The 26,492-nt window shown below is 37.2% G+C and overlaps 2 protein-coding genes across 3 annotated transcripts; both read right to left on the bottom strand.

Annotated features, from left to right (window-relative positions):
* Window positions 1-912: 912 nt before the first annotated feature.
* Window positions 913-12,694, bottom strand: LOC133867069 (uncharacterized). 2 transcript variants are annotated; one of them, XM_062303748.1, is made up of 7 exons: window positions 12,154-12,694; window positions 11,258-11,493; window positions 9,716-10,382; window positions 8,876-9,224; window positions 8,068-8,162; window positions 7,221-7,415; window positions 913-1,932 (listed from the first exon to the last, which is right to left on the bottom strand). In XM_062303748.1, the coding sequence occupies exons 1-7, from the start codon at window positions 12,361-12,363 to the stop codon at window positions 1,330-1,332; spliced, it is 2,355 nt and encodes a 784-aa protein (XP_062159732.1). In that variant the 5' UTR covers window positions 12,364-12,694; the 3' UTR covers window positions 913-1,329. The 2 variants fall into 2 exon arrangements, with proteins under 2 accessions (XP_062159732.1, XP_062159731.1); XM_062303747.1 differs by having other exon boundaries at window positions 8,068-8,174; window positions 12,154-12,693.
* Window positions 12,695-16,673: 3,979 nt separating this feature from the next.
* LOC133867071 (uncharacterized) lies at window positions 16,674-24,673 on the bottom strand. The gene is made up of 7 exons (XM_062303750.1): window positions 24,505-24,673; window positions 23,984-24,131; window positions 20,881-21,098; window positions 20,517-20,757; window positions 20,303-20,388; window positions 19,455-19,546; window positions 16,674-17,325 (listed from the first exon to the last, which is right to left on the bottom strand). The coding sequence occupies exons 2-7, from the start codon at window positions 24,071-24,073 to the stop codon at window positions 17,042-17,044; spliced, it is 1,011 nt and encodes a 336-aa protein (XP_062159734.1). The 5' UTR covers window positions 24,074-24,131; window positions 24,505-24,673; the 3' UTR covers window positions 16,674-17,041.
* Window positions 24,674-26,492: the final 1,819 nt, after the last annotated feature.

Genomic DNA, 26,492 nt, shown 5'->3' with positions numbered 1-26,492 from the left:
TAAAAATGAACATTTTTAATTCCTTAAAACAATAATTTTAATTTTTAAAAAAATGAAAACTTTTTTATTTTTCTTTTAATTTTTTAATTTGGCCACCCTTGGTTTTTATGTATTTCTTTTTAATAATTATAATTATTTTATTTTATTAAGGGTATTTTCGTCATTGGCAAGAACATTGACAATTTTTGATAGTTTGGGAAGATATTGTCAATTAAGTGGTTGTTTGAAAAAGGCATGCAAATTTCCCCTCTTTTTTTTTTGTTTTTCTTTTTTTTTTTTTTTTTTTTTTTTTTCCACTTAACCCTATTTACATGGCTCATTTTAGATTGTTCATTACAACAACAAACGAACCGTTTGGATCGAAGGAATTGCAGGAGATTTAAACCCAGGAATCTGTTAGTAAAATTCTTGATCCCAGCACTTAGTCTCCCCTACTCGAAATAAAACTTGATTTCGATCATTTTCTTTTAAATGGCTAAGTTGCTAAAAGAGATTAAGATCCTCTACAATTTTAAAGAATTTTTAAATTCTCAAATTATGTTAATTCAAGCTTTTTTTACATCAAATGACGTAACAAATTTTACCTATTAAAGATATAACATATTATTGAGGCAACCAAAAAAAATATCCATTCCAAAAGATTTTTTCTTCACTTTTAAAGAGACGCTTCTTCTTTACTAAATCAAAAGACGATTTTTTACTCAAAGCTTTTTTACGACATGAAGTACAAGAACCTGATAAAATTATATATTCAATTCTTATTAGTAACATGTTACATTTTTAATATGTAGCATTTTTCTTGCCGTTCTATGCATGAAACGACTTAAATTCACATAATTTAAGAATTTAAAATTTTAAAGAAATTGTGTCAAAAGACTTTTGAAATGAGAATAATACTTGATAGTTTGACAGTGAAGTTCAATTTGTAATCATATTACAGTGAAGGTTCTGGATGCTGTTCATTTTATCTATTTTGCAAGTAAAGAATGAGAAAGCACAACATGCTTGTTATAACAGAAAGAAGCTCATTTTTCAAGCTCAACAGTATATTCAGCTTTCATGTCAAACAAGTATTTCTTACAGTAAAGCTAATACTAATCTATTATATTCCTATTTTATTGTGCAGTGTAAACTTGAGGACCATGTGCAACAAATCCTTGTCCTGCAAGGAAGAATCACACATGACTTTCTATATTCAAGGGGATCTTGAAATATTAATTACTCGTGAAAGTAAGATCACCATCGAATTAAGCAACAGAGACCTGGTTAAGATCAGGTTCCTCCATTGAACAATGGTATTTGCTGCCAATTCCATATGTTCTGGCTGTTTCATGGTCCTCGCATCTTCTCAACAATGTTCCTACCCTTTTCTTCAATGTGACGCCTCTTTTCTTCCAATTTCTCACCCACCTTCTTACTAAAATCAAGCATCCTTGCTCTTCTCCCCCCCACTCTCTTCGGCCTCGAATCATCATCGTCAGTGGTACTGTCCTGTTTTTCAAATGAAATCATAGACCTAGATGTTGATTGACTCTCTGGGATTTCCTCTACCTGCTTGCAAGTTTCTTGTGGTTCATCATTCCTTAACAAAAGAGGGGTTCTCAATTCTTGCGAACTGCCACTGATATGAACTGACCTTGTTGAAGTTGATAATGGATCAGAAGATTCACTGATTGATTCAGAATTCTTGGGTTTTTGTTTCTTGCTTTCTGGATCACTGGAGGTTCCCCTACTAACTTCTGTCTTGGTTTCTGCTTCACAAGATTGGGAGGTGGGTACCTCACGCCCACTGGTGGGCTCATTAATTGCATCTTGGTTAAGCCACATGAATGGAGCAACCTTCTTTGGTACCCAGTCATCCTTTTCTGCTATCATCCAGGGAATGCATACACTTTCACTGTTCGGAAGCACTAGACTTTCCCGGATTGATGCCTGCATGAGAGAAATAAGGTTCAGTTGAAGCATCCTAGCATTATTCATTCATTATGCCTGATTTTACTGTTTCAGCCAAGAGAAACTTTAAGCAGAACTGCGGGTTTTTGTCTTTCAATTGCAGAGATAGCAGAAGTCCTATCCAACAATATGCTTACAATTTAAGTATTTGAAATTCAATATAACCCCAAAGGCGCATGCAAGTACAAAGAAAGTATACAAGAGAAACATTCAACCAAAAAAAGATAAAACATAAAATAAGTTGTGAAAACTAGAAATATAAAAACACTCATTGGCAGCCATCCATTGGTATTGGGTATTGAAGAAGCCGTTTAATTTCACCACCGTCTTCTTATTGTCTTCAAAGCTTTGATCATTTTTTTTCTGTCCAGATACACCACATCAAATAAGACAGAATGATCTTCCAAACAGCTATGAGCACTACCAAATTGCCCTCTCCAAAAGATATCTGTCCTCAACGAGGCATGACCCACATTAATCTAAAAAAACCAAAGATAGAGTTCCATAAGGCACTAGTTTTCTTGCAATTGAGCAAAATGTGGTCTATGTTTTCCTCACTCTTCTTGCACATGTAGCACCAGACTACCACAATGATGCTGCTTTTTTAAGTGATCCATAGTCAGAATCTTACCTAAAGTGGCCGACCAAACAAAGAAGGCCACTCTCAATGGAGCCTTACTCCTCTAAATACTCAAAAGGGAAATGAGTGGCTTTCGTGAGGGATTAAGACATCATGGAACGATCCCTTACTTGGTGGCCAACCAAGCTTGTCTTCAGAAACACCACCTTAAGGGGCTGCTCCTCACACCACACGCCATGCCAAAAAATAATCTTAGAGTCGTCACCCACCTTAAATTTAGTATATCTCAAACACCTTAATCAAGGTAATTCTACCCCCTTTAGACAAGTACAACCGTTTCGAACTAGCCAAACAACGCTCGATCTTCTCAATAATATCATCTCAAATAGCTTTGGCCTTAAAAGAATCACCCAACAAAAGACCTAGGTACTTCATAGGTGATGAGGAAACCCTGCATTTAAAAATACGAGCCAAAACTTCTACATTATTGACATTGCCAATAGGGACTAATTCTAACTTAGCCAAATTAATCTTCAAACTCAAGATAGCTTCAAAACATAAGAACAAGCATCGCAGATGAAGGATGTGATCAAGGTCAATCCTGCAAAAAATCAAAGTGTCATCTGCAAATAAAAGATGAGAGATATCAATCCCATTAGCATTCCTATGCCCCACCAAAAAGCTAGATAAAAAAACCCCACTCACTGCTACAGAGATCATCTTACCTAAAGCCTCCACAACAATAACAAACAGCAACGGATACAAAGGGTCCACCTGTTTCAAGCCACGAGAGCTACTAAAAAGACCGGTGAGTATGTCATTTACCAATACAGAAAAACGCACCAAAGAGATACAATGAGCTATCCAATTACACAATTACTCCCCAAAACCGCACCTCCTCAGCATGTATAGCAAAAAATCTCAATTAACATGATCATATGCTTTTTCTATATCTAATTGGCAACTACACCCGGCTCCCCATATCTAATTCTGCTATCAAGGCATTCATTAGCAATGAGAATGGAATCTAGAATTTGCCTTCCCCTGATGAATGCATTCTAAGACTTAGCAATAATCTTCTCCAATACCATTTTCAACCGGTTAGCTATAACTTTGGAAATAATTTTGTAAATGCCACTCACTAGACTAATCGGTTGAAAATCCTCACGATCAGTAGCCCCTGAAATCTTCAGACTGAGAGCAATGAAAGTAGCATCTAGACTCATTTCAAACTTGCCTCTAACACGGAAGTCATGGAAAACCTTCATATATCTTCTTTTAAAACAACCCAGCAAGCTTCGAAGAACGCCATAGAGTAACCGTCAGGGCCCGGGGACTTTATCGCTATTCATAACTTTCACCACCTCCAAAACTTCCCCTTCCTCAACTGCTCTCTCCAACCAGTTGGCCTCAACCTCACCAATAGAGTCAAAATAAAGGTTGTCCAACTTAAGCCACCAACTGAACTGCTCAGTATACAAAATATTATAAAACTGCACAATGTATTCATTGATCATAGGTTTGTCGGTGGAAACTGTACCATCAATAGAGTCAAAATAAAGGTTGTCCAACTTAAGCCACCAACTGAACTGCTCAGTATACAAAATATTATAAAACTGCACAATGTATTCATTGATCATAGGTTTGTCGGTGGAAACTGTACCATCAATTATCAAAGAATCAATGGAGTTATTTGTTCTATTAGAGTCGGTCATTCTGTGGAAAAAGTTTCGTGCACTTGTCACCCTCTCTTAATAAGAAGGCCCTAGATTTCTGCATCCAACTCACCTCCTCCATGAGAATGGACCTCTCCAAGTCACTTATAGTTTTAGCCTTCCTCATTCTCTAGTCATAGGGCCCTCTCTTCCTCAACAACTTCAAGAACACCTCATAATTCTTCCAAAAGAAGCTTTTTCTGTCTCTCTACATTGCCAAATACCTTCTCATTCCAAACTCTTAAATTAGCTTTCAAAGCCATTAGCTTACAAGCCAAAATAAAACTCGGAGAGGCTTGAAAGCAATAAGAAGTCCACCATTGTTTCACCCTATCCACAAAACCCTCGGATTTTAACTACATATTCTCGAATTTGAAATATCTTCTACCTTCGTGAAAGTCTCCACACAATCAAGAAGGATAGGGAAGTGGTCCGAGCAAAGTCTAGGTAGCCTTTTCTATGACACTATGAAATTGGGCTTCCCAATCAGGAGGGGACAAGAAATCTATCAATTCTAGACTCGGAATGAAGATCTCGGTTACTCGACCAAGTAAAAGTTTCACCTAAAAGAGAAAGATACATAAGACCCTAATTAAAAATGAAACCAAGAACTCCCCCATAGCTAGACTAAAATAGGCTTATCCCAATTTCTCACTAGGGAAACAACAAAAGTTAAAACTCCCCCAATGCACCATAGCAAGCTCCACCAACTGAGCAAACTAGCTAATTCATTCCAAAGAAGCCTTCTATCCCCATCACAATTAGGACCATAAATATTAGCAAAAGCCCAAGTGAAATGATCTTCGACGTTTTTGAATGAACAAGCAACAATAAACTCCCCCACATACTCATTGATTTTTTTGATCACCCGCAAAGCTCCAATGGAAGCCTCTCTAGAGTCTAAACAACACCGATCCACATGATGACAACCCCACAAACTATAAACAACTCTACAAGACATGCTCCAATTAAGTTTCCTGAAAACAAACAACATCTGACTTCCTTTCTCTAAGCAAATTCCTTACCCTTAGGTGCTTATCCCCCTCATTAAACCCTCTCACAATCCAAGATAATTTAGGCTTCATTTAAGAATTGAGAATCCCCTACCCTTAACGCTACCACGGCTTCATTACTATTTTTAACAAACTTTCTATACCAAACTCTCCAAATATTTATTTATTTTAACTAAATATTAATTTTGTAGTGGTTTTAAGCAACCACTCCTAACAAATGAGGAGAGAGGAAAAGTGAAGTGAAATGGGAGAATAATTCAAAAAATGATTAAAAATAAATAAAATGGAATAGCTCATGGAATTTGTGAGCTAAATTTGGGGTGAAATTCTGGTAAGAAAAAAAATAGAGAAATTATAGAATTTGATGAAATGGGTTTTTTTGAGATATTTACCAAAATTTAGTGAAAACTTTGAAATGAAGAACTTGTTGGGAATGCTCTTAGAGACTAAGGATATCTCGTTTGAACATGCCGAGTCTCATTTGAACGAAACAAGTGTCACGAAAAATCGGTGCCGAACTTAATGACTAAGGAAAGTTCGTTCAAATGAGGTTCATTCGTACGAGACACATGTCACACAGGAAATCAGCTCAGGTGAAAAATCGGCGCTTAGGTGTCTGCCACGTTTTGTTCGAACAAGCCTCTTCTCATTCGAACAAGATTGAAAAATGTCTATAAACACGGATTCAGGGAAAGAGATTTTAGAAAGGGATTGGGTTTTCGGGGGCAACACCCCCAAGACATTCCGTTCGGGGCTACTCGAAGATATCAAACCACTGCCGACAGCAGTGGCGGACCTAGGCTGGTAAAAATGGAGGGGCCAAATTGAAAAGAAAAAAAATAGAGGGGGCAAAACTAAAAAAATTAAAAAATTAAGGGGTAAAATTTTAATTTTTTTTTTTTTTTTTTGGAAAATTTTTTTTTTTTAGGGGAAAATTTTGGGGCTTGGGGGGGCCAAGGCCCCCCCTAGCCTCCATGTAGGACCGCCCCTGGCCGACAGGTTCTGAACTCCTCCCGGTGCTTCCCATCGCGAGCAACGGCGATCTCGAGACAGAACAAAGGCAAAGAAGCGCTGGCAAAGGAGCTCTCCATAAGCATGCCTAGCGGAGCTAGTAGACCAATGGCAGAGACGATTGTGTTGCGCGGCCAGCCTATCGTAGATGCTCCGGGTTGAACAGAACGAGCACCCAGGCCCTTAATCGCATCCGCTTTATAGAAGGGGTATTTCCTTTTGGGTTGGGCTTCAACTCAACTAACAAAACCCTCCCTGGGCCTGGCCTACTTCCAGAACCAACTGGGCCCTGGCCCAAATCGATCCACTCCATACAAAGATGCAAACCAACTGTCCCTGTCCTTCCTCGAGTAGACTCCACCAGCGGAGGATCGAGGATCCTTTGAACTCCCAGTCACAATCCGGCCCTTCATAGCTTTTGAAGCAAAATTTCTAGACTTACCCCTCGTTAATGAGGAAGTGCCGAAGACTTCCTCTCTCCCGCCAGTTCTTCCGCATACGACATGTTTGCAGAACCAACATGTAAGAATACAAAAGGACACAAATGTTTTTTTGTCTGTACATATCTGCTTTCTAATTTAGTGTGCATTTGCGTTTGTACATACAAAAACACACGGATGGAGTTAAAAAGTAAACAAAAGGAATCTTTTCTTCTAAGAAAGTATCAAAACTTGAATGATTTCAAAAATATTAAATAAGTTTAAAGGTTTAAAAAGGAGGAAGGTGAGGATAAAAATACAATAAGAACCATGCACATATACAACAACAAATCCTCCATGTGTCAACAAAAATGTTCATCTATGAGTTTCTTTACAAGACCATCTATAGAAGTACTGGAAAGAAAATCATTGAAGATGGATGCTGTTACTCTACTGAAAAAAATAAAAAATAAAAAAAATAAAAAAAAGGAAGATGGATTTTCACATGAAAAAAAGCAAATTTCCATACCTTAAGCCGACTGACCAGGAATAAAGCAATATGGCCATTAGTTATCCTGTGTTCCCCAACAGAAGACTCCAGGTTAAAATCAATATCAGGCATGGATGTGAAAGCAAACCATAGCTGATCAGAAGGAGGTGGCTTTATATGCAACCGCAATGTTCCTCGAAGGGATGTTACCCTTATGGCCAAAGAGAGAGGCACCTTTGGTGAGAAACAATCAGTTAGATTAAGGAAAATGAAAACTTTATTGAGTGTGTATGTGTAATGGGGTATCTGGAAGAGGAAAAGGGGTTGGGGGGGAGAGGTGGGATGAAAGTCAAGAAAACACACAAGATAAATACCCGCAGAGAAACTCCTAGCCATTATTCTATTTAGGGTAAACATAGTTGTCATAATCACAGCGAACAAAAAATTGCCTTCTCACCCAAATCTACAAATCTACAAAAACAGCATGTTTGAGGTCTTCATATATACTACTTAATGATGGTGAGATAATTCCTTAGTACCACTAAAGATAGAACAATATTCAGAACTCAAGGAAATATTCAAATCATTCAATTCTAAACCTGGATGGTTTACTCTACGATACGATATATCTGATAGTGACCATCTCATATATAAAGCATGAACTTGAGTAACATAACCTCATAAGATTATGAGCCAGGTTATGTCAGATAAGATATCAAACTGGGAAATAGGGAAAGGGGAAGCACTCTCAACAGATAACAGTCTACCCAAAAGATATATCTAAATGAAGGGGAAGCCTCTACACAACACAAAAACAATCTATACAAGACGTACAATTAAATGTGCAAGCTGAAGCACCTGTAAATACGGAAAGATGTCTACAAACCTGTGAAACCTGTTTGGCGATGGAATCCAGAATAGACTTCCACCTGGAACCAGATGATGATGCTGATATATTGCTTTTGGAGCTTTTCAATCCATCTGCAATAAAAACTGATGAATTTGTAATTAGCATCATCTATCATCAAGATTTCTTGAACATCTCCAAATTTATGATGAGAACTGCAAACTTTCTTATCATTTTTTTGCGAGAAGTGGAAGTTGATGTAGTATAAACACTACACAAAGCCCTCTATGGAGGCTTGAAACTTATCCCATGGTTAAAACGTGGTTAGGGTATAGAGTACAAGTGTCAAACACTGCACAAGATAGGACAGATGCGACTCAGACGAAAGAGAGATCTACTTTTTGGTAAAACGCCAGATAAACATCATAGCATACTCTTCCTTTTCTCAAGCACTTTCAATTGAAACCAACTTATAACATTAAAAGCCATGCTACAAGCCTAGAGAACTTTAATTTAAAAACAAACAAGCTAACCTCTCACTTATAAGTTTCACTACCTCAATACAACACTAATATAATGATGCAACTAAGTTGGACAAATACACATCTATAAAGCCATATACTACCTGAGAGATGCAACTCATGGATTTGAATAATTACTTCATAAATGATGACTTATGAAACTTATATTAGTACCACTACTACAGTCTCTCCAGATTCCAATTTTAGGGAAGCATTATGTGCATTGCAGTCCCAAAAAGAAAAAGAAAAAGAACAGGAAAACAAAAACAAAACATTTGGAAGGAAAAAGCATAAAATAGTCCAATATTAACCAGTATTAGGATCACCTTCCTCCTGCTCTGGCACATCAACTGTCCCTCCAGCAGGACTCAACTGCTTTCCATAGAACTCAAAACCTTCAAGAAGATCTGAGGAGATTTCCCCAACAGAGCCTGATCCTGGATCTGAATCCACCAAGCCTTTCTGGAAATCTAATTCACGAACTTCAAGTCTTGTTTCAATGTCTAAAAGCATGCCACCAGAATATTCGATATCAACTTCTATCGCCCATACCTCATTCATGTCCATTGGAAGAATCCTCATACCATGAATGTAAGGTGGGAGATTCCCAGGATCAATCCCAGTACAAATGACTTCACCTATGTAACTGGCGGTTCTCATACTGGACAGTGTTCTCTATCAGACCAAATAGGGGAAAACCAGAAAACACATTAATGAAATGCACCCTTTTTTTTTTAATGAAAAGTATATTATACAATATTACTGAAAACAAATTTCCCTATTTGCACCAACACAGATATGTCATCAAATCTCTAGCCTTTCCACCCAATCATTGCACTTCCAAACTCGGAAGCTGCAGATCAGGCTCAATCCAGTGAGTCTAGTTAAATCCACCCTGGAGGCCTTGGTCCATGAATCTAAGTCAAATTTGTACTTCAATTTTAGTAGAGAAAAGCCCCACATCTTTTATCTTTCCATCTTTTTTTCCTGGTGCCAAATATGTTAATAGTATCATTTTAAAAAAGTTTTGTGAATTGAGGATAAGAAGAACAATGGAGGAAAACCATTTCAACCTTCCGCAAGACAAGCATATGAGTTGCCTGATGCCCACAAAAAATAAATAAATAAAGAAAACGAGTCTTATACAGCAAAGGAATAGAATAAACCTGCACCCGTGATTGTAGAGATCTTTTAATCTCTGTATTGCCTTTCACATCAAAAAAGAGCCGTGAAATTAACAAATTCCAACAGAGTGTGCCCTCATCATTACCAAACTTATCATCAGAATCTGCGTCAGAGATGACAGAGGTATGACTTTGGCTTCCACAATGAGAAAATGTTGATGATAATTGTTGAACCATATTTTCTTCACTCTTAGATCTCTTCGCCAAGCCAGTAGCTGCTACTGTCTCTTGGAATGGGCGAATTTTCTCACTTGCCTTTCTGTCTACACGGCCTGATAATGAAGTGACGTTTGACTTATTTTCTACACCACCCCTAGCAGTTTTCTTTGCAATTTTCTTCAAAAGTAGGCGCAACTTTGAGGAAGTCCCATCAGGCCTATTTATCTGATCTACTGGCTCAGCACAGAGCCCTACTGAAGGTTTCATAAACGAAGGATATCCTGCATTTAAGGTTGTCAAGTAACTATGAAATTCTTTGTGCAGCTTGGCAAACCAATCAACTCTTTCTTTTTTGTCACATGAAGCTAGACGGAGGGCTTTACACCATGATTCCTTTTCCCAGGAAGTCTCAAGATAAATGTATAATGTTTTACTTCCGTTGTAAAGTACCGAGTTCTTGCTTTCCAATCTTATGGGTAACTTTTTGGCCCTGTAATATCAATGAGAAAATGAATAAGGACAAGGAGGATTTATATTTTTCCATATATAAGCAAGATCGATGACAATTTACATTCATACAACTTGCTCGCCTTGCAATATCCATAATAAGTACAATGACTAGTCATAACATTTTATCTTCCATATAAACAAGGGGCATATTATTTCTGAAATTTCAACATTCCCTGAAACTGATACAGTTACTACAGATCATACAAGGGTAATATAGATCGGCAGGGTGCAAAGCAACCACCCTCGTTGTCTCATACACATATGCCACATTATACATCCGGAACCAATCACAGAGAGCCTCTCTAATAAGATCTTCTGAAAAAGGAAATGACTCAACATTTAAGGGTACTCAAAGTCAACTTATTAAACATGTCTTATATGGTCCAAGAATCTGAAATAGAACCAATCTATGTTGATACACTATGCTTAGAAAAGTTGTGGCAGGTCATAGCAGTGGAGAAGAAGTTATATTATACTGCAGCCCATTAAAGAATATCAATTGCACAGAGGAAGTGAAACTAAGGAAGTAGTGATGTTGAACAAAGCACTCTAGATTTTAGACAGTTTAAATAAGGGGGTGTATCATGCAATTCTCCTAAGCAAACCTTCCAACTAATAAAGACTGAAAATTCATGCTGTCAATGATATTGGGATTCAGCAGCTGCTTGAGTTGTAATTTTAGAACTTTGCAGAAGCAGGGAGCTTTTCACTGCCATGGAAATGAGATGGGACAGTTGAATTGTCCCTATTAAGGAGGACAAAACTGTGGCAAAGTTAAGAATCTCATCTCTACCATAAAGCACGGAAAGCAGACAAGAAAAATGAACATACGAGGTCTGACAAAGGCCACATTACCATTTTCTTGAAGATACGTTTGATGCTGAAACAGCTTCAATTATGCAGCCTTTAAGCTCAATAGCAGCTTTGTGCGAACCATCTAATTCAGTCAGACAGAGTTTTTGGTCCTTGATTTTTGCGTGCTTTTTAACAGGAAAAACCTCGGAGAAATCCTTCTTTTTCTTTTGCTCCTTTGGTCCTTTGTCCAGCCCATTTCTCGGAATCTTTTCTGGTTCTAGAAACCATATTATCCCCTGACACACAAAGCCAATCCAGAAAACAGCTTCAAAAACTTTACATACAAACAAAGACTTAAAAGAGTCATACTTGATAAACAATTACACTCTCAAAGATATGTCCCTGTAGTTATATGGCCAATCCGGAAAACAGCTTCAAAAACATAACTACTAAAATGATTCTCACCAATGCATGATACTGACAAACAATGGCCAGAATGAAATAGTACGAAACACAGTCAGTTACATGAGCATATCAGTATGCAATGTGACCAAGTAGCAAAGATATGTCCCTGCAGTTACTTTCAAGTGATGTTGCAATTAGCATCATAAGGCTCCAAAGCAACCTATTCTCTTGGTCTTTGTTAGAAGAGGATCCTTATTAACCATTACTTTAAATTTCAAAAACATTTGGAGAATGCAGTTGCCAAAGTATAATTTAGAGAGTGAAGGGTTTCTTTAAATCCTATTTCTTTTCTTTTATTTTCTGTTATTTTCTTGGCATCCAAGCAGAGCATGACAAAAGGCTGACCATTTTCCGACCATTTCAACCAAGAAGGAAACTAATCCCAAATTAAAATAATTTAAAAAAAAAAAAAAAAAAAAAAAAAAGAAATCGAGTGTACCAGCAGATTCATGTAAATGAAAAAGAAAATTGAAAACAAACATGTAGACCACCTTCTTGTTGTTAGCGAAATCGAGGGATTGATAGGGATCAAGTTCCCGGAGAGAGTCTTGCGTTTGTGACGCTATCTGGGCCTCTTTCTTTTTGGTCTTCTGATCCAACCAATTTATGACGAAATACACTCCGACCGCTTCCGCGGCCACAATCGTCAGGGCCCCAACTACGAACCCGAAGAGAAGCACGATCAAAATCAACAAGAACATCGCTTCCAATCAGCTTCGGCTCGAAATTCCCCAGCAAAGCCCCTCGTTGGTCCTTGCGATAATGCGATCCGTCCGACCGCTGAGATAAAAGCAAAGAAGGGATAATAAAAAAGAAAGAGTTTTGCAGCATTTATTCCCAGCAATGATTGTAATTACATTATTCCCAAAGAATCAGGTGCCGTTTTTTGGTTTGCTTGGTACTAGACTTTTACAGAAGAGAGAACAGAACGCGTGGGGACTGTTGAGTTCAAACGCTAATTCCAAATTACGAACGCCAAGAGAAACTGCCGCTTCTGTGTACTCCATCAGGTACTGGGGCCGTAATAAATCGGTTAAAACATAATGATCTTTGGGACACTTTAGTCCTTTACATATATATATATATTTCATTTGGATGAGAATTACCAAAAACCCAAGATCAAATCTTAACTCTTAAGGTGCCGTGCCGACTGTATAAATGTGCGTATCTGGTCCGGGTTGGTTGATTAATTCTCGAGTCAGAGACTGACCGGCCAAGATCCAACCCCAACCCCAACCCCCACCCGCACCGGCTCAAATAAATATTATGATATTTATAAGTTCCACATATGAATATAGTTTATACAAGTTGATGATGCTATATTATGTAACAAGTATTTTATCTTGTTACTGATTTCTAGGGTTTAAGAATGGGATTTGTAAATGGAAATGAAATGAAAATAGATTTAATGATGAACTGAGGAAGAAATGGAAGAACAATGAAAAACAACAAAATTGGAAAATGATATTATATTGAAATTAGGCAAATTCGAGGATGCCTAAAACCTCCGCGAGTAATTCGAGGTATTCCGCCTCCATTTTCAGTCTAAGACTGCATTACCATTTTCATGCCTAAAACATTTAACTAGACTTGTTTATATAGACTCATCTAAAGGCCACTAAACTAATAGGCCACTAACTAATAAGGCTCAAGGCCCATTAAACTACTAAGGCGGCTCATTAACTAATATATCTGTTATAATACCGACCCCTTTAAGCACCTTGCCCACAAGGTGTGGATTATTTTTGCAAAAAAAAAAAAATAGAAACTTCAAAAAGCTGATTGCTAAAGCTCATTCAGCCCAATTGAGTACTTGATCCATTCATGGAACGGTGCAGCTGAATTCAAAATAGGCCTTCAATTGTGATGCTGCCATTGCCACGTAGCAAGTGTAACAAGTGATCAATGGCTTGCCACATAGCCCGAAAAAAAATTCCAGCCAAATGTATTATATGATATCTCCAGGAGAAATGATCCTTACACTCATTTCTCACAACAGTCTCACAACAAGCTGATGTGGCTGGTAATATTTTATTATTTTTTTACAAAAAGAAAAGAAAACAAAACAAAAAAAATAATAAAATATTACTTGCCACGTCAGCTTGTTGTGGGGCTGTTGTGAGAAATGAGTGTAGGAATCTTTTCTCTATCTCCAAACTCCAAAGGCCACTTAGCGCCACGCACGTCCCAAAACGCAACCCACGCCCAAGTTTTTGTGAATTTGACGTTTTTGCCCTTCATCATGATTCCATCTTGCAGAATTGCTGCTACAAGCTTCTCGGATCTTCTCTTCCGCCCCCGACCCGAATTCTCGGACCGCCAGTTCTCTGTCTCGCGCGGCTCCGGCGATAGTGGCATGTCGGCGCGTCCGCTTCAGCCACCGCATTTGCTTCTTCCACCACACATTTCCAACGCCATCTATGTTTGAGAAGAGCAACAACCACGGTAACACCAGTCAAATATGGAGACACAAAAGAACTCAAATAGTGATTTGAGGTTTTCCGATGTTGCTCTGCACATTTTGTGTGTTTGAGTGCGAACTGCAATTTCTCCCTTTCAACTTGTTCATCATCTTAAGAAAGAACAAACAGAGCTGGAATTTCAACCGGATTTGAAATGATTGTGCATATTGGATCTTCATCCGTATCTATTTCATCGTCACTTTGCTCTGCTACTCCTGCCTTGACTTGATCAAGGCTCTCTATCTTTTCCAAAACAAAATTTATTGTTGGAATTTGAAATTTCTAATCTAGTGCAGATTCTGAAATTTCTGGAATAATTTTTGTGTATTCTATATCTTCAATTGGATCTGGTACAGATTCTGGAGTGATTGTTTGTGTGGCTGCGTCGTCGTCCTTTTCTTCATCTTCGTTCTTGAAGTTGTCGCGTTCTTCTACCTTCTCAGGAACCGAATATCTTGTGTGAAGAATCCGAACAAATTCGTCCCAAGTAGTCACACGTTTGCTCCATCGTATGTCCTGGAACCACAGCATCTTTCTAATCGGACCTTCCAAATGGAAGGTGGAAAGGGAAACGCGATACTCATCCGGAGTGCGGTGGAATGCAAAGTACTCTTCGGCACGACAGCATCACTCCTCCAGATCATCACTATCAAGCTAAGGGAAATTTTGGAGCTCTAGCACGCTGTGAACTCCATTGCTGATTTTGTGCTCTCATTTCAGCTAGCAGATTGGCGATTTCTTGATACCTCCGTTGCTGCTCGGCTTCTTGAAACTTCCGCTCGGCTTCTTGCTTCTTTCGCTCATGCTCTGGAACTCCAGAGACCACTAGATAAAATCCTGCAAATCCATCGTGCCATCCACAGAGTCCATTGGCAAAGTATACCTGCGTCGATCGGATTGGTTGCATCGCAGAAAAGAAAATTTCAAGATCAAAACAAAATCAGAACAATTTTCCCCGTAGATCTAGGGCTTTGATACCAATTGTAACAAGTATTTTATCTTGTTACTGATTTCTAGGGTTTAAGTATGGGATTTGTAAACGGAAATGAAATGAAAATAGATTTGACGATGAACTGAGGAAGAAATGGAAGAACAATGAAGAACAACAAAATTGGAAAATGATATTATATTGAAATTAGGCAAATTCGAGGATGCCTAAAACCTCCGCAAGTAATTCGAGGTACTCCCCCTCCATTTTCAGTCTAAGACTGCATTACCATTTTCATGCCTAAAACATTTAACTAGACTTGTTTATATAGACTCATCTAAAGGCCACTAAACTAATAGGCCACTAACTAATAAGGCTCAAGGCCCATTAAACTACTAAGGCGGCCCATTAACTAATATATCTATTACATGTTAAATGTCACGTGCTACTGTTGCAAGGTATGTCTGGCGCCGGCGCGCCACTCTTAGTCTTAGTATGGTGCCACCCAATATTTTTTAACGAGAATGTAATGATTGCACTTTCTGATGGTTTGGGGCACAATTCTCTATTGCACATCTTCTTTTTGCCCCTTGGTATGGGCGTGGATTGGGCCTTGTCCATGCCCATTTGGGTGGATATCGATATATCGGTTGCCTCCTATTCTCATGTTGAACGATTTTCCTTGGTTGGACAATGGGAATTTGAGACCTTGATTTTGGCAATCTAGTGTTGGGACTCGCAAGACCTTGGATGGACGTTTAATAGTTATGCAAGTTCGCTAGGCTCTCGTCTCACCTCCTTCTCATACATGTGAGTAAAATTCGAATCGTATTCGATTTGAATTTCAAAGTTGTCTGGGGTCTCTCCCCATTTGTACTCATTTTGACAATAAATATTATATATCTTTTTTAGATGCTTAAAGTAAATACACTTGGATATTTCCTATTCATGCAAAAGTGATGTTGGTACCCTATAGGCGTGTCCATATCTCTTGTGATGTCGTTTTTCACTGGCTTTTCTTTCCAAACAAATTATGTGTCTTTACGGTTTTCCTTCACGTTTGCCCATTTTCACTCTCCAGCCCATGCTCAACTCTTCAGGGCCAACAGCTTCAAGAAAAAACCTAACCCACTCCTCTGGGTCTACTGATCCGAACTCACCAATACTCATCCTTCCCTTCTACAGACTCAACTCCTTTCCCAATTCTGGAAACAGATTCATCCTTATCTAGTTTTGCTGTTAGTTTTGCAGCCAGAGCTGCTGCCTGCTAGTGTGTTTCTGTTCCTGCTTTTGTAGGGTTGTAATGGAACATGTGAACGGAAATCACATGCTCACGGATCATAGCTGAATGTATTTTGGCAAATTTTCATAAATTCACAATTTATACTTCAACTCAATTCAAAACAACAATCTCAGTCCTGATCTCCAGGGTAGTTTTTGCCCTGTGTTTATGTCACTGTTTTAGGTTCTTATTTTACTCAACCACTTGTTAGCAAGCGGAAACGGCGGGGTGAATTCATGGTGTTGCTCAGGGCTCCCGCGGGTGACGAAAAATAAACCAACAAATTTTCATCTGAGGCTACCACCTCCCACCTAAGAAATGCAGACAATCAGAATTCCCTTGGGACCAAAACAGTACATATATACACATCCTTTCTGGAAATGAAAAAATGTCATGTGATAGGCTAATGAGTTGATCGGCATAAATAAAAACTAAATTGCCTCTAAAACTCCTTCATCCTCTCTATAAGCCCCTCATAAACATAAACATAAACATAAACATAAACATAAACATAAACATAAATATAAACAACAGAGTCCAAAAATCCCCCTCTTAACAGAACTTCCCAGAGTAATCTGTTGCTATCCTTTGGACGCGAACTTAAAATTTCAGCTCAGGGATTGTAGTTTGTGAATGTTTTGAGAACTGCACCTGGGGGGAAATTTTGATGGGCGGTGGCTAGATCACTGAATGGACGCCAAACAAATTTACATGGTACAATGGAAACTAAAAAAGTTGAAGTCATGGTGTTGGATGCCAAGCTGCTTCAACCAGGATTCGGCAGCACTGTAAAGATGCATCATCCTCTCACGATCAGATGTCTGTGGCTTTATCCAAAGATCTCCTTGCAACTTGTAAGGAGCCAGCCCAAAGGGAGGAAGAGAAATTCCACCATTGCTTTCTTCCTTAGATTTGTCTCCTACGGTTCTCATTGCTTCAGGATGTGATTTTGCTTTACCGTTAATGGTGTCTGCATCCTCCACTGCATTGTCTGCAAAAACAAGCAGGAAACAAAGAACTTCTAAGCAGTAGATTGTTGCAAAAATGAACACTTCAGCACTGGATCCACAGGTTTATTACTCTAGGCAATTCATATATGTCAAATCATGATTGAATTGCAAGGTAAATAGCGATTTTAAGTTTGAGAGAGTAGTCGGTGAGGATCAACAGCTAGGATATGATATTATATATATGGAGAACGAAAACAGTAAGATCCAACTTGGTACCAAATAAGCAGAACTCTTGGACTAAATCTAAGTGCTTTTCACGTTGCTCGTCTACACAGAACTGAAACAATTTGGAAAACACTTGATACTACCAACCGAATCCAAATGTGACGTATCAGGATATCTGTTGGAAAACCCCAAACAAAAACACAATAATATAATTCCAACCTAAATGATGCACTCATTATATGTCTGCATGCCTCAGGGTCAGCCAGATATTTCTGAAATAGGTAGGAACAAAATAACCAAAAAATAATGTAAAGTTGTCAATGCAAAGCTAATCAATAAATTGAAAGATTAGCATAGCAGGAAATGGTGTGCGTCACTGCAAAGGATACTACGGTTGTAATAGAAATTCTTTCAAAGAAGAAAACACAAAAGCAACACTCAAAGAGAACCAGTCAAGCCTAAAAACAAGGCAAATCAAACCTCCACAGGGAGGGAACTACGTCACATAGCTAGACGACCAAAGACTGAAATGTCCACGAATTAGCAATCCTACTGTTAGAACCAGAAAGCACGACTTCAGTAAGAAGAAAGGCTCTAAGTCTGACACTTAAAATGATGTCTTGCAATATATTAGAATCATCTCTGATGTTCCACAAAAACAACCTTGCATTCCTTGCTTTCGAAATGAAATAAACACCTGCATCTAGCATAAACTTAAGAATACAGTCTTTGAATGAATTACCCTCAAAACGGATGGCAACATCTTGCAAGAGTTACTCTCAAGAAAAGTAGGGGCATGGCAGAAAACACTTGCCAAACAGAGAATGCCAGATCCAATCAGAAAAAGGGTAAGAGAACAGCAAGTGACTAAATAGGGGTGGAACCACTCACAGCCTTGGGGTAGTGAATCAACTGAAATGAAGCTCTACAGGCTCAGTATCAAAAAGATGATACTATTCAATACAGCTTGAAATTAGGTGGTATATTCAATACAATATGATATTGAATGGTATTGCAGGTCAACCCTTCATCACTGAATGCATCAACTTCAGCATACTTGAGAAGCGAGACAAACGTAAAATTATCTAATGACACTATAAGTACCGACATAATAAAGTTGGCATTAATTGCAGTCCCTATAGTTCGTCCTTGTAGTTCACAGTGAAAATGCATGTGTAACGACTTGGGGAAAGCGCTAGCCATATATGTGCTATCACCCCAAAAGGACCAGTCAAGTTATAATTGGAGTTCTCTAGAATCACTTATTATATAGCCCAGTTTTCCATAATAAGGAATCAATGTGACACTTAACACTCATGAGCTCCTTTATAATCTATCCACTCTATGTGGGCTATACATCTTCCCAATGTGGGATTGGGGTATTACAATCTCCCCCTGGACCCTTGAATCCTTGACGTCGTCAGGGCCACGTCATGCAACATGCAGTGCTCCAGTACCACATGACGTTATTAGATTGTTCTGATATCATTTGTGACGACCCACGGAAAGCACTAACCTCATCTGCACTATCACTCCAAAATGACTAGTCAAGTTGTAATTGAAACTCTCTAGAATCGCTTATAAAGCCTAATCTCACCTAGTAAGGAATTAATATGGGACTTAACACTCATAAGTGCCTGTATAATACATCCACTCTTTATGGGCTATTCATCTGCCCAATTTGGGACTGGAATGTTACAGCATGGGAGATTGTTAAATGCAACTTATACAAGGGTTGTAGAGTGCAGTTAGCTAAAGATGGATTGCCAATAAACTACAAAAAAAAAAATGCCAAATTAGTCTCTTTGGCCGGTTACTTTCTTTAAAAAATGAGACTAAAGAAAATAAATAAATAAATAAAATAAAACCTAGATGATTCTTCATGTGTAACTCTTCATAAAACAACTCAAATTTATTCTTAAATCGATTAGTAAAAGTAAAATACCTTGGAAACTTGAGGACAATGTATGATAACTAAGGAAACAAGCTGACAAGTCCTTTTCGTTTCTTTGGCTTGGAATGTGATAAATGGGATACCTAATCAACAACAAAAAATAAAACAACATAAATTTACTCTATCAAAGTTAGAAAATAAAGCAAGGCTATGCAATTAATAGAAAAGGCAATAAAAACAAGCTCTCCTTGTGTTTGTTCTTTTTTTTCTTTTTCTTTTTTTTTTTCTTTTTTTTTTTTTTGTGATTGGGGGTGGGGGGTGGTGGTGGAAAAAAATAGGAAACAGAAACCAAATATTTGACTGTTAGAAGTAGATAGATTCCACCATATGCCTCCACCTTAGATGTAATATACAAATTTGACATTCACTATTGTAACTAAAGTTGCAAATACATACAGAGAGGCGGCCTTTAACTCAATTTAGGCCATCTATGAATTTAGAGTGCAAATAACACTAATAACAGCTTCATCCCCATTGAATGAAGCTCTTTGCAAATGTATGTCATTGCTAGCTGACATCTGATGGTGAGCAACCACAACAGATAGTTTTTATGCTGAGCACACCAAATATAGCAAGAAAACTGTATTAATTAGAGCAATCCACTGAATGCTATTTACCAACATAATTAAAAAGATAAGGCTAGCTATAAAACTGTATCTCCACGGCTTGTATATGGCTCCACATGTCTTTGACTACTTGGGAGTACACAACCAAGGAGGAGCTTTTATTGCCATAACAATCAAGGAAAAGGAGTAAATTGTATAATTCATTTATCACCAGCCACAAATTGTTATCATAATCCTGGTAGACATGTTAAAAGGACAACAAATCAAGTTTACCAAGCAACAGCCATCCAACTTGCTGGGGAAAGATCCACATTCTTGAGTGTCATTAATGCAGGATAATTCTGAGCTAATTCAGTTATCTGAAAGAAAAGGTCAATCACAAAAGAAAAGATGAACTAAATCAGATTTCACTGTTAGATGAAAGCAAGATAGAGATAGAGATTAACAGTATACTGAAAATGTGAGTAAAGCAGGTAAAGAGCAATACCTTGTCCATAAGTGGAACCCTCCAGTAGGGAGAAGCCATCTCAATGTACTGAAAGTAAAGGCAGCCAAGCCTATCCCTCATTGGCGAGGAACCCTCCTGGTCTAAGCTTGAATCCTCAGAAACAGCATCCCAAGCCTTGCTAGAGTTGTTGCTTAGAGCCGTTGATAGGTTATCACTCCCACTGTCATCACTCCAAGAATCATTTTCAAATTCCACCACATCACTATCCTCTTTACGATTCCTACAGGAGGAAAAGATGGCTTGCTCAATCTCATTGCCAAGAATCATAACAAGCAAAAAAAAAAAAAAAAAACTAGGAAAATGGATCTGGTCGACAAAGCATAGAATGAAATAGTTCTCATACCTTGAAGTGACAGCTGATTTGTTAGTGTATATCTGAAGGGCGGAAATATATGGAACATAGTATTGCATAACAGTTTCACCACCGTTCAACAGTACTGGGGTGCCAGCACCATAGGCACTCCATTCATCATAGCAATCCCAGAGATCTCTCAACGTGAAATACTCAATTGTGTCTTTACCAGGTGGTTGCCAGAGGCTATTTAGATTATCAAAGCAGCTCTGAAAATATTTGACAAGAAGAAATTGAGGAATACATTCAATATCCTTAAGTCTTAAAATGGGATTGTAATGGTTGATCGAAGGAACAATAGATAAAGATATTAATTCTTTTTTAGTACTAAATATAACCAATCACTTGAATTCAAAAATTGTAGGAGGTAGGTATTCTTATGATGTTTGTGCCACAAAAGATCTAATCTTCTGAAGTTTGACCTCAAAATGGGAAATAACATGTTTTTGAAGCTGAAGTTTCATCCAGAAGTTGCAGAGAATGAAAGTTCTTCATTTCATTTCTTTTTACCGGCTTATTCTTTTTATACATGAAATTTTGACCCATGCTATTGTTAAGATTTTTCCCTAGAGAATGTACAACTTGAAATACTCAAATAGCTATAGCAGCAAAAGTGGTATTCTAAATATAATAAGGGAAATAACCTGAGCTGATCACTAGAGGAAATGAAACAAGTCAGGTTGCAGCACTAACTCCGAAACCCACTACGCAGTAACAAACTGATTCTAAAAATTTCCCTTCTTTAAGGCCGAAATATTATGACATAGAAATCAATCTAATTTGCCATGTCATCATGTTGAGGATCACTCAGCTTCAAAAACATTTGCTGAGTATATCTTCAAACAGAATTCAGCAGGCACCATTAATCAACATGAACAAAGAAAGCAAAAAACTTAGATAATAACATGTACAATGAAGTTGGTCATGAACTTCATCAAATTGGAACCACTTTAGTCTCTCATACGACGACTTGGCAGCAAGATGAACCTTATGAACAAAAGGAAAGCATAATCTTTTTTTTAAAAGTAAATAAAAGGAAAGCTTACTAGACTCTAACAAGAAAATAATTCTTACATTTTCCAAGAAAAAACCCAATAGGTGTCCATAAATAACCAAAACTAATAATATAAAATAGGTCAATTGCCCGAGTTTTGGTCTTGTGATAGATAAGAACCTAAGTTTCCAATTTTAAAAATTAAAGATCTGAGTTTTGGCCAAGTAACAAATAAGCCTTTCTGTCTTATTTCCCGTCCAAGTTTTAACAAAATAAATAAATAAAATAAAATACCAGTTGTTCTCTTTTCCTGGTTTTCCACATAAGCCCAATAAAAACTTTCCACATGTATCAAAAGTCATGTTGCCATGTTATATATGCACATTATGTCCGTTTTTTTTTTTTAAAAAAAAAACACACACACACACACACACATAAGAAAAGAAGACAAAATAACAAAAATAATTGAATAGAGAGGCAATGGAGATGGAGTTCACTGCCCCTTTGTAGGATGGACCTCCACCCCTCCACTATTGCAAAGGGGGGCAGGGACACCCCCATCACCCACCTCTATGGCGGAGAACCACCCCACAAAGAGGCGGGGGTGGAGGTCTATTTTGAAAAGGGGCAGTGGAGTCCACCTCCACCACCCATTTGTTCAGTTTTTTCTTTCTTTTTCTTCTTTCCTTTCTTTTTCTTTTTCTTTTTTTAAAAAATAAATAAATTGGGCATAATGTGTATATGTGGCATGGTGACATGGCTCTTGATACACATGACAAGTTTTGGGCTTATGTGGGAAAAAGAACAGTTGATTATGCTAAACCCCCTATACACCTCCCAAACACCCAGTCCTACGTGGCGCCCCTTCTAATTTTGGGAGGTGTATTTTAGGAGGGGGGTGTAGCATAATCATATCTTTATTGGCACAAATCTTACATAGAGTTCACATTAAGGGCTCGTTTGATCGCGGAATAAGCCCTTTGAATAAAATAGTTATTCTTTTGAAATCGTCATTCTTTTATTTGGTATGGACCTATTCCTAAGAATAGCTATTTTATAAGAATAACTATTCCCTTACGAAGAGGAATAACTCTTCCTCTAAAAAATAAGATGAATAGTTATTCCCGAGGGAATCGACAACCTTTTTTTTTTAAAAAAAAAAAAAAAAGGAAAAAAAGAAAAAGAACACATTCATTTTGTGGGTGCCCGGCCACCCATAGCAAACCCTGGGGGTGGTGTGGCCACCCCCTATGGCACCGGTGGTGCGATCACCCCTAGGGTTTATTGTGGGTGACCCACATTCCGCGTACCAAATAAGACCTAAGGAAATTCCACTTTCGTACATTGTAGATGAAGCAAGAGACCAATATGGCAATATTACAAGGATCCATATTTACTGCGTTTAAACAAAAGCTAAATTGACACACACACACACACACACACACACAAACAAAAAAATAAATAAATAAAAAATAAAATTCCAGAAAACACCTAGAGAATATTCCAAGCCCCCAAGGAATAATACCAAAGGTGGGGGCTAAAGGACAAATATCGTGTCTTGGCCCAACACTTGACAGAAGGGACTTGGGCAGACGGACTCTACAATCTAGAGTCGTCGAGTTCTCTCCTCTTCTTCTTTGCAGACACAACAGACACTCGGTTGTGGAATATGTATGCCAAATCCAATGGATAACTATATAAATAAAACAAAAACTACACATATATTTAAGCAATGCCCAGATCCTTACAAAAACTAATACTGAAATATATTATTCAATCTCTTCTCTTTTCTTTTCTTTTTTTTCCCAATGCAAAACTTGCTGCCTGCTCGTTCAAGTCTAGCTTCATCAAAATAAAATATTATCACTATCACATTAAAAAATTATCTCCCTAAATTGCCACTCCTCTCTGCAATAAAATATAAATCACGCATACCACATGTTACTTCAGTGATTCTCCATTAAGGGGAAAAAGGGATTAAGAGTCCAAACAAAAGCCAACAATCACAACATGCAGTTCTTTTTATAACCAAAAAAAACGCAAGCATAGTCAATCATATTTGAAGAGGAAAAATAAGGAAAACGAAATAGAAAAATATACCTGAGGAAGGGGTCGCGAAGGAACTGTGGGAGTCACATATTGAAGAAACCTCTCCAGATTTGAAGAACACAAAGATGACAGCGAAGACATTGGTGGGTTCTTTGTAATTGTAAATGTCCTCTCAAAGAGCAAGAAGGCTCATATAAACCTATGCATATACAAAATGTGCAATGTATGAGAGTAATTAATATTTATGGCACTGAATCATAGATTCTGTTCCGGGATACCAATCAATGGAATTAAGGAACCGAGCCCAAAATGGGTAACCAAAATCCAAGCATGCAAGATACTCTGAACAAGAAATTCACTTTCCTTTTTTTTACAAAAAAACCACATTGTAATCGCCCAAAACCCATTATTTCAAAACAATAAAGAAAAAGAAAAAAGAAAAAAGAAAAAAAAGAAGACAGAGACCCTTCTTCAATACCAATCTCTCTGCTTATAAATGCGGTTATTAATTAAAAGGAAGAAGAAGGAGAAGAAGAGGATGGTGAGTGAAACGCTTGCTGTAATATCCATACTTGGCGATATAACTCAGGCAGGGAGAAGTGAGAGAATTCAATGAACTCAGAGAGATAGAGAGAGTGAGAGAGTGAGTGAGTGAGTGCGACATTATTAGTCGGTGACTTTTCAAACAGAGGAAGAAGGTGTCGAGGCTGTGAGCGTTCGCTTCGCCGCGTGGTGTGGGAGCTTGTGTCAGTCAGTGTTGTGCTTTTGTCCTTCTTTTCTGTTTGGTTTTGTTTTTGTTTGTTTGCTCCTTCTTTTTCTTTTTTTTTTTTTTTAAAAAAAAATTATTATTATTATTATTATTATTATAAATGAGTAACGAAGGCAATCAAACAAACAAACAACACATTTATCAAAATAAAAAATAAAAAAAAATTACAAAATTTAAAATAAAAATAAAATAAAATTCAATTTTGACGGCGATCGGCTTCCAAGAAATCTTCCAAGGCGGAAAAAGTAATCGAGAATATAGTCAGCGAAGTTCGTTATAGGAGCCCATAATAGACGTTATACGTGCTAAGAACACATTATATTATTCTAGGTTTATTTCCTTTCTATTTTAAGGTTTATTTCATTTCCTCATTTTACTGGGTTTACTTATTCACCACTCGTAGCTTTTATATAAATAGGAGTTTTTGTAATACTTTAATATACTTTAATATATAGTAAAGATATAGTCCATACGCTTCTTTACGCTTCCGTTCTCTCTTTTCTCTTTTTTATTACTTTTTTAATATATTTAACAATGGATATCAACAAAGGAAACTTTTTAACTTAGTTCCTAATCAACTTAGGGGGCTAGGAAGACTAAAAGCACATGCAACAGTTATTTTTTTATTTTATTTTTTTAAAATATAAGAAAAATAATAAATAAAAAAGAAAAAAGAAAGAAGAAGTGATGCATCATCTTTCTTTTTCTGATTTTCTGTTTGGGGCCTTGGCGGGTCACAAGTCACGTGTTCCTGTTTTTGGATTTTCCCCTCCAAAATCGTATATACGTACAAAATGTGTGCACGAGTCACGTTTTTTGGGCCATTTCTTGTTTGTGTTTCGGACTTTCCGAGTCAAATGTTGTTATGCTTTGCTGTTGAGTCCAGCTCAGCTGAGCTCAGCTGAGTTACACAATAATTATATAAATTACAGAAGAATAACTATGGTAATAATACGAGGTAATGCAATATTTATTAAAAGAGTAATTCTATTTTTTAAATGGATTTTATATCTATTAATATGGAGTGATATTTATGTCATTACCAAAAATAAAAATAAAGAATCATTTAAAACATATCATGTTATTTTTTATAAAATTAATGTAATAAATAAGCGTGAAATGTATAATTAATCTTGTGAAAATGAGTAGCATGCTATTTACTTTGGAGAATGATCCTCTCCATTTCAGCCAGTTCTTGGAATCGAATCTCGAAACCAGAGAGAAATCGATTCCTTAAAGAAAAAAATGACAAAATTATCATTTTACTTTCTTTTCTTTTTCCTTTTTTTATTTTTTATATAATCTTATCTCTCATTTTTAAGGAATCAACAATTGGAGAGAATCCGATTTCATTTACTTTGTATTTGGATCTTCTTCAGTTCAAATAAACTAGAGGGATCCAGTTAGTTTTATTTTAGGGGCATAATTGTCCATAAAAATGTAAAATGACAATTATACCATTCAAATAAAACTAACTAGATCTCCTCCAGTTCAGTTGAATCGGAAAGGATCCTTTTCCATTTACTTTGAGGTAAACTAATGGCATTTATGATATGTTGGTACAAAATGCATTAATGACATGCAATTTTTTTCCTCTTCTTTTAAATCTGTCTCCCTTTTTTTCTTTTTTCTTTTTCTTTTTTTTCTTTTTTTTTTCTTTTTTTTTTAAGAAAAGACGAGATCACATGTCCAATAGTGATCCTGGCCCAAATTTATTAGATAAAAGCCTCACTTTTTGCGGAGGAATACCATGATAACATCCAAAAATCACAGGATTTACAAAAAAACCAT

This window comes from Alnus glutinosa, chromosome 4, assembly GCF_958979055.1.
Source record: "Alnus glutinosa chromosome 4, dhAlnGlut1.1, whole genome shotgun sequence".
NCBI classification, from domain to species: Eukaryota; Viridiplantae; Streptophyta; class Magnoliopsida; order Fagales; family Betulaceae; genus Alnus; species Alnus glutinosa.
This window is presented reverse-complemented; position numbering and strand designations above follow the sequence as displayed.

Bases quoted from the DNA above. Each gene is read 5' to 3' on its own strand.
- LOC133867069 (XM_062303747.1), bottom strand. From the start codon at position 12,363: ATGTTCTTGTTGATTTTGATCGTGCTTCTCTTCGGGTTCGTAGTTGGG. The intron at 8,175-8,875 runs GTGATCCTAATA...CAAATTCATCAG, and splicing joins TGTGCCAGAGCAGGAGGAAG to TTTTTATTGCAGATGGATTG. The intron at 7,416-8,067 runs GTTTGTAGACAT...TTCTCACCAAAG, and splicing joins TCGCCAAACAGGTTTCACAG to GTGCCTCTCTCTTTGGCCAT.
- LOC133867071 (XM_062303750.1), bottom strand. From the start codon at position 24,073: ATGTCTTCGCTGTCATCTTTGTGTTCTTCAAATCTGGAGAGGTTTCTT. The intron at 20,389-20,516 runs GTATTGCTCTTT...CTTTTCTTTCAG, and splicing joins GGGTTCCACTTATGGACAAG to ATAACTGAATTAGCTCAGAA. The intron at 17,326-19,454 runs GTATTTTACTTT...TTGTTTTTGCAG, and splicing joins ATTGTCCTCAAGTTTCCAAG to ACAATGCAGTGGAGGATGCA.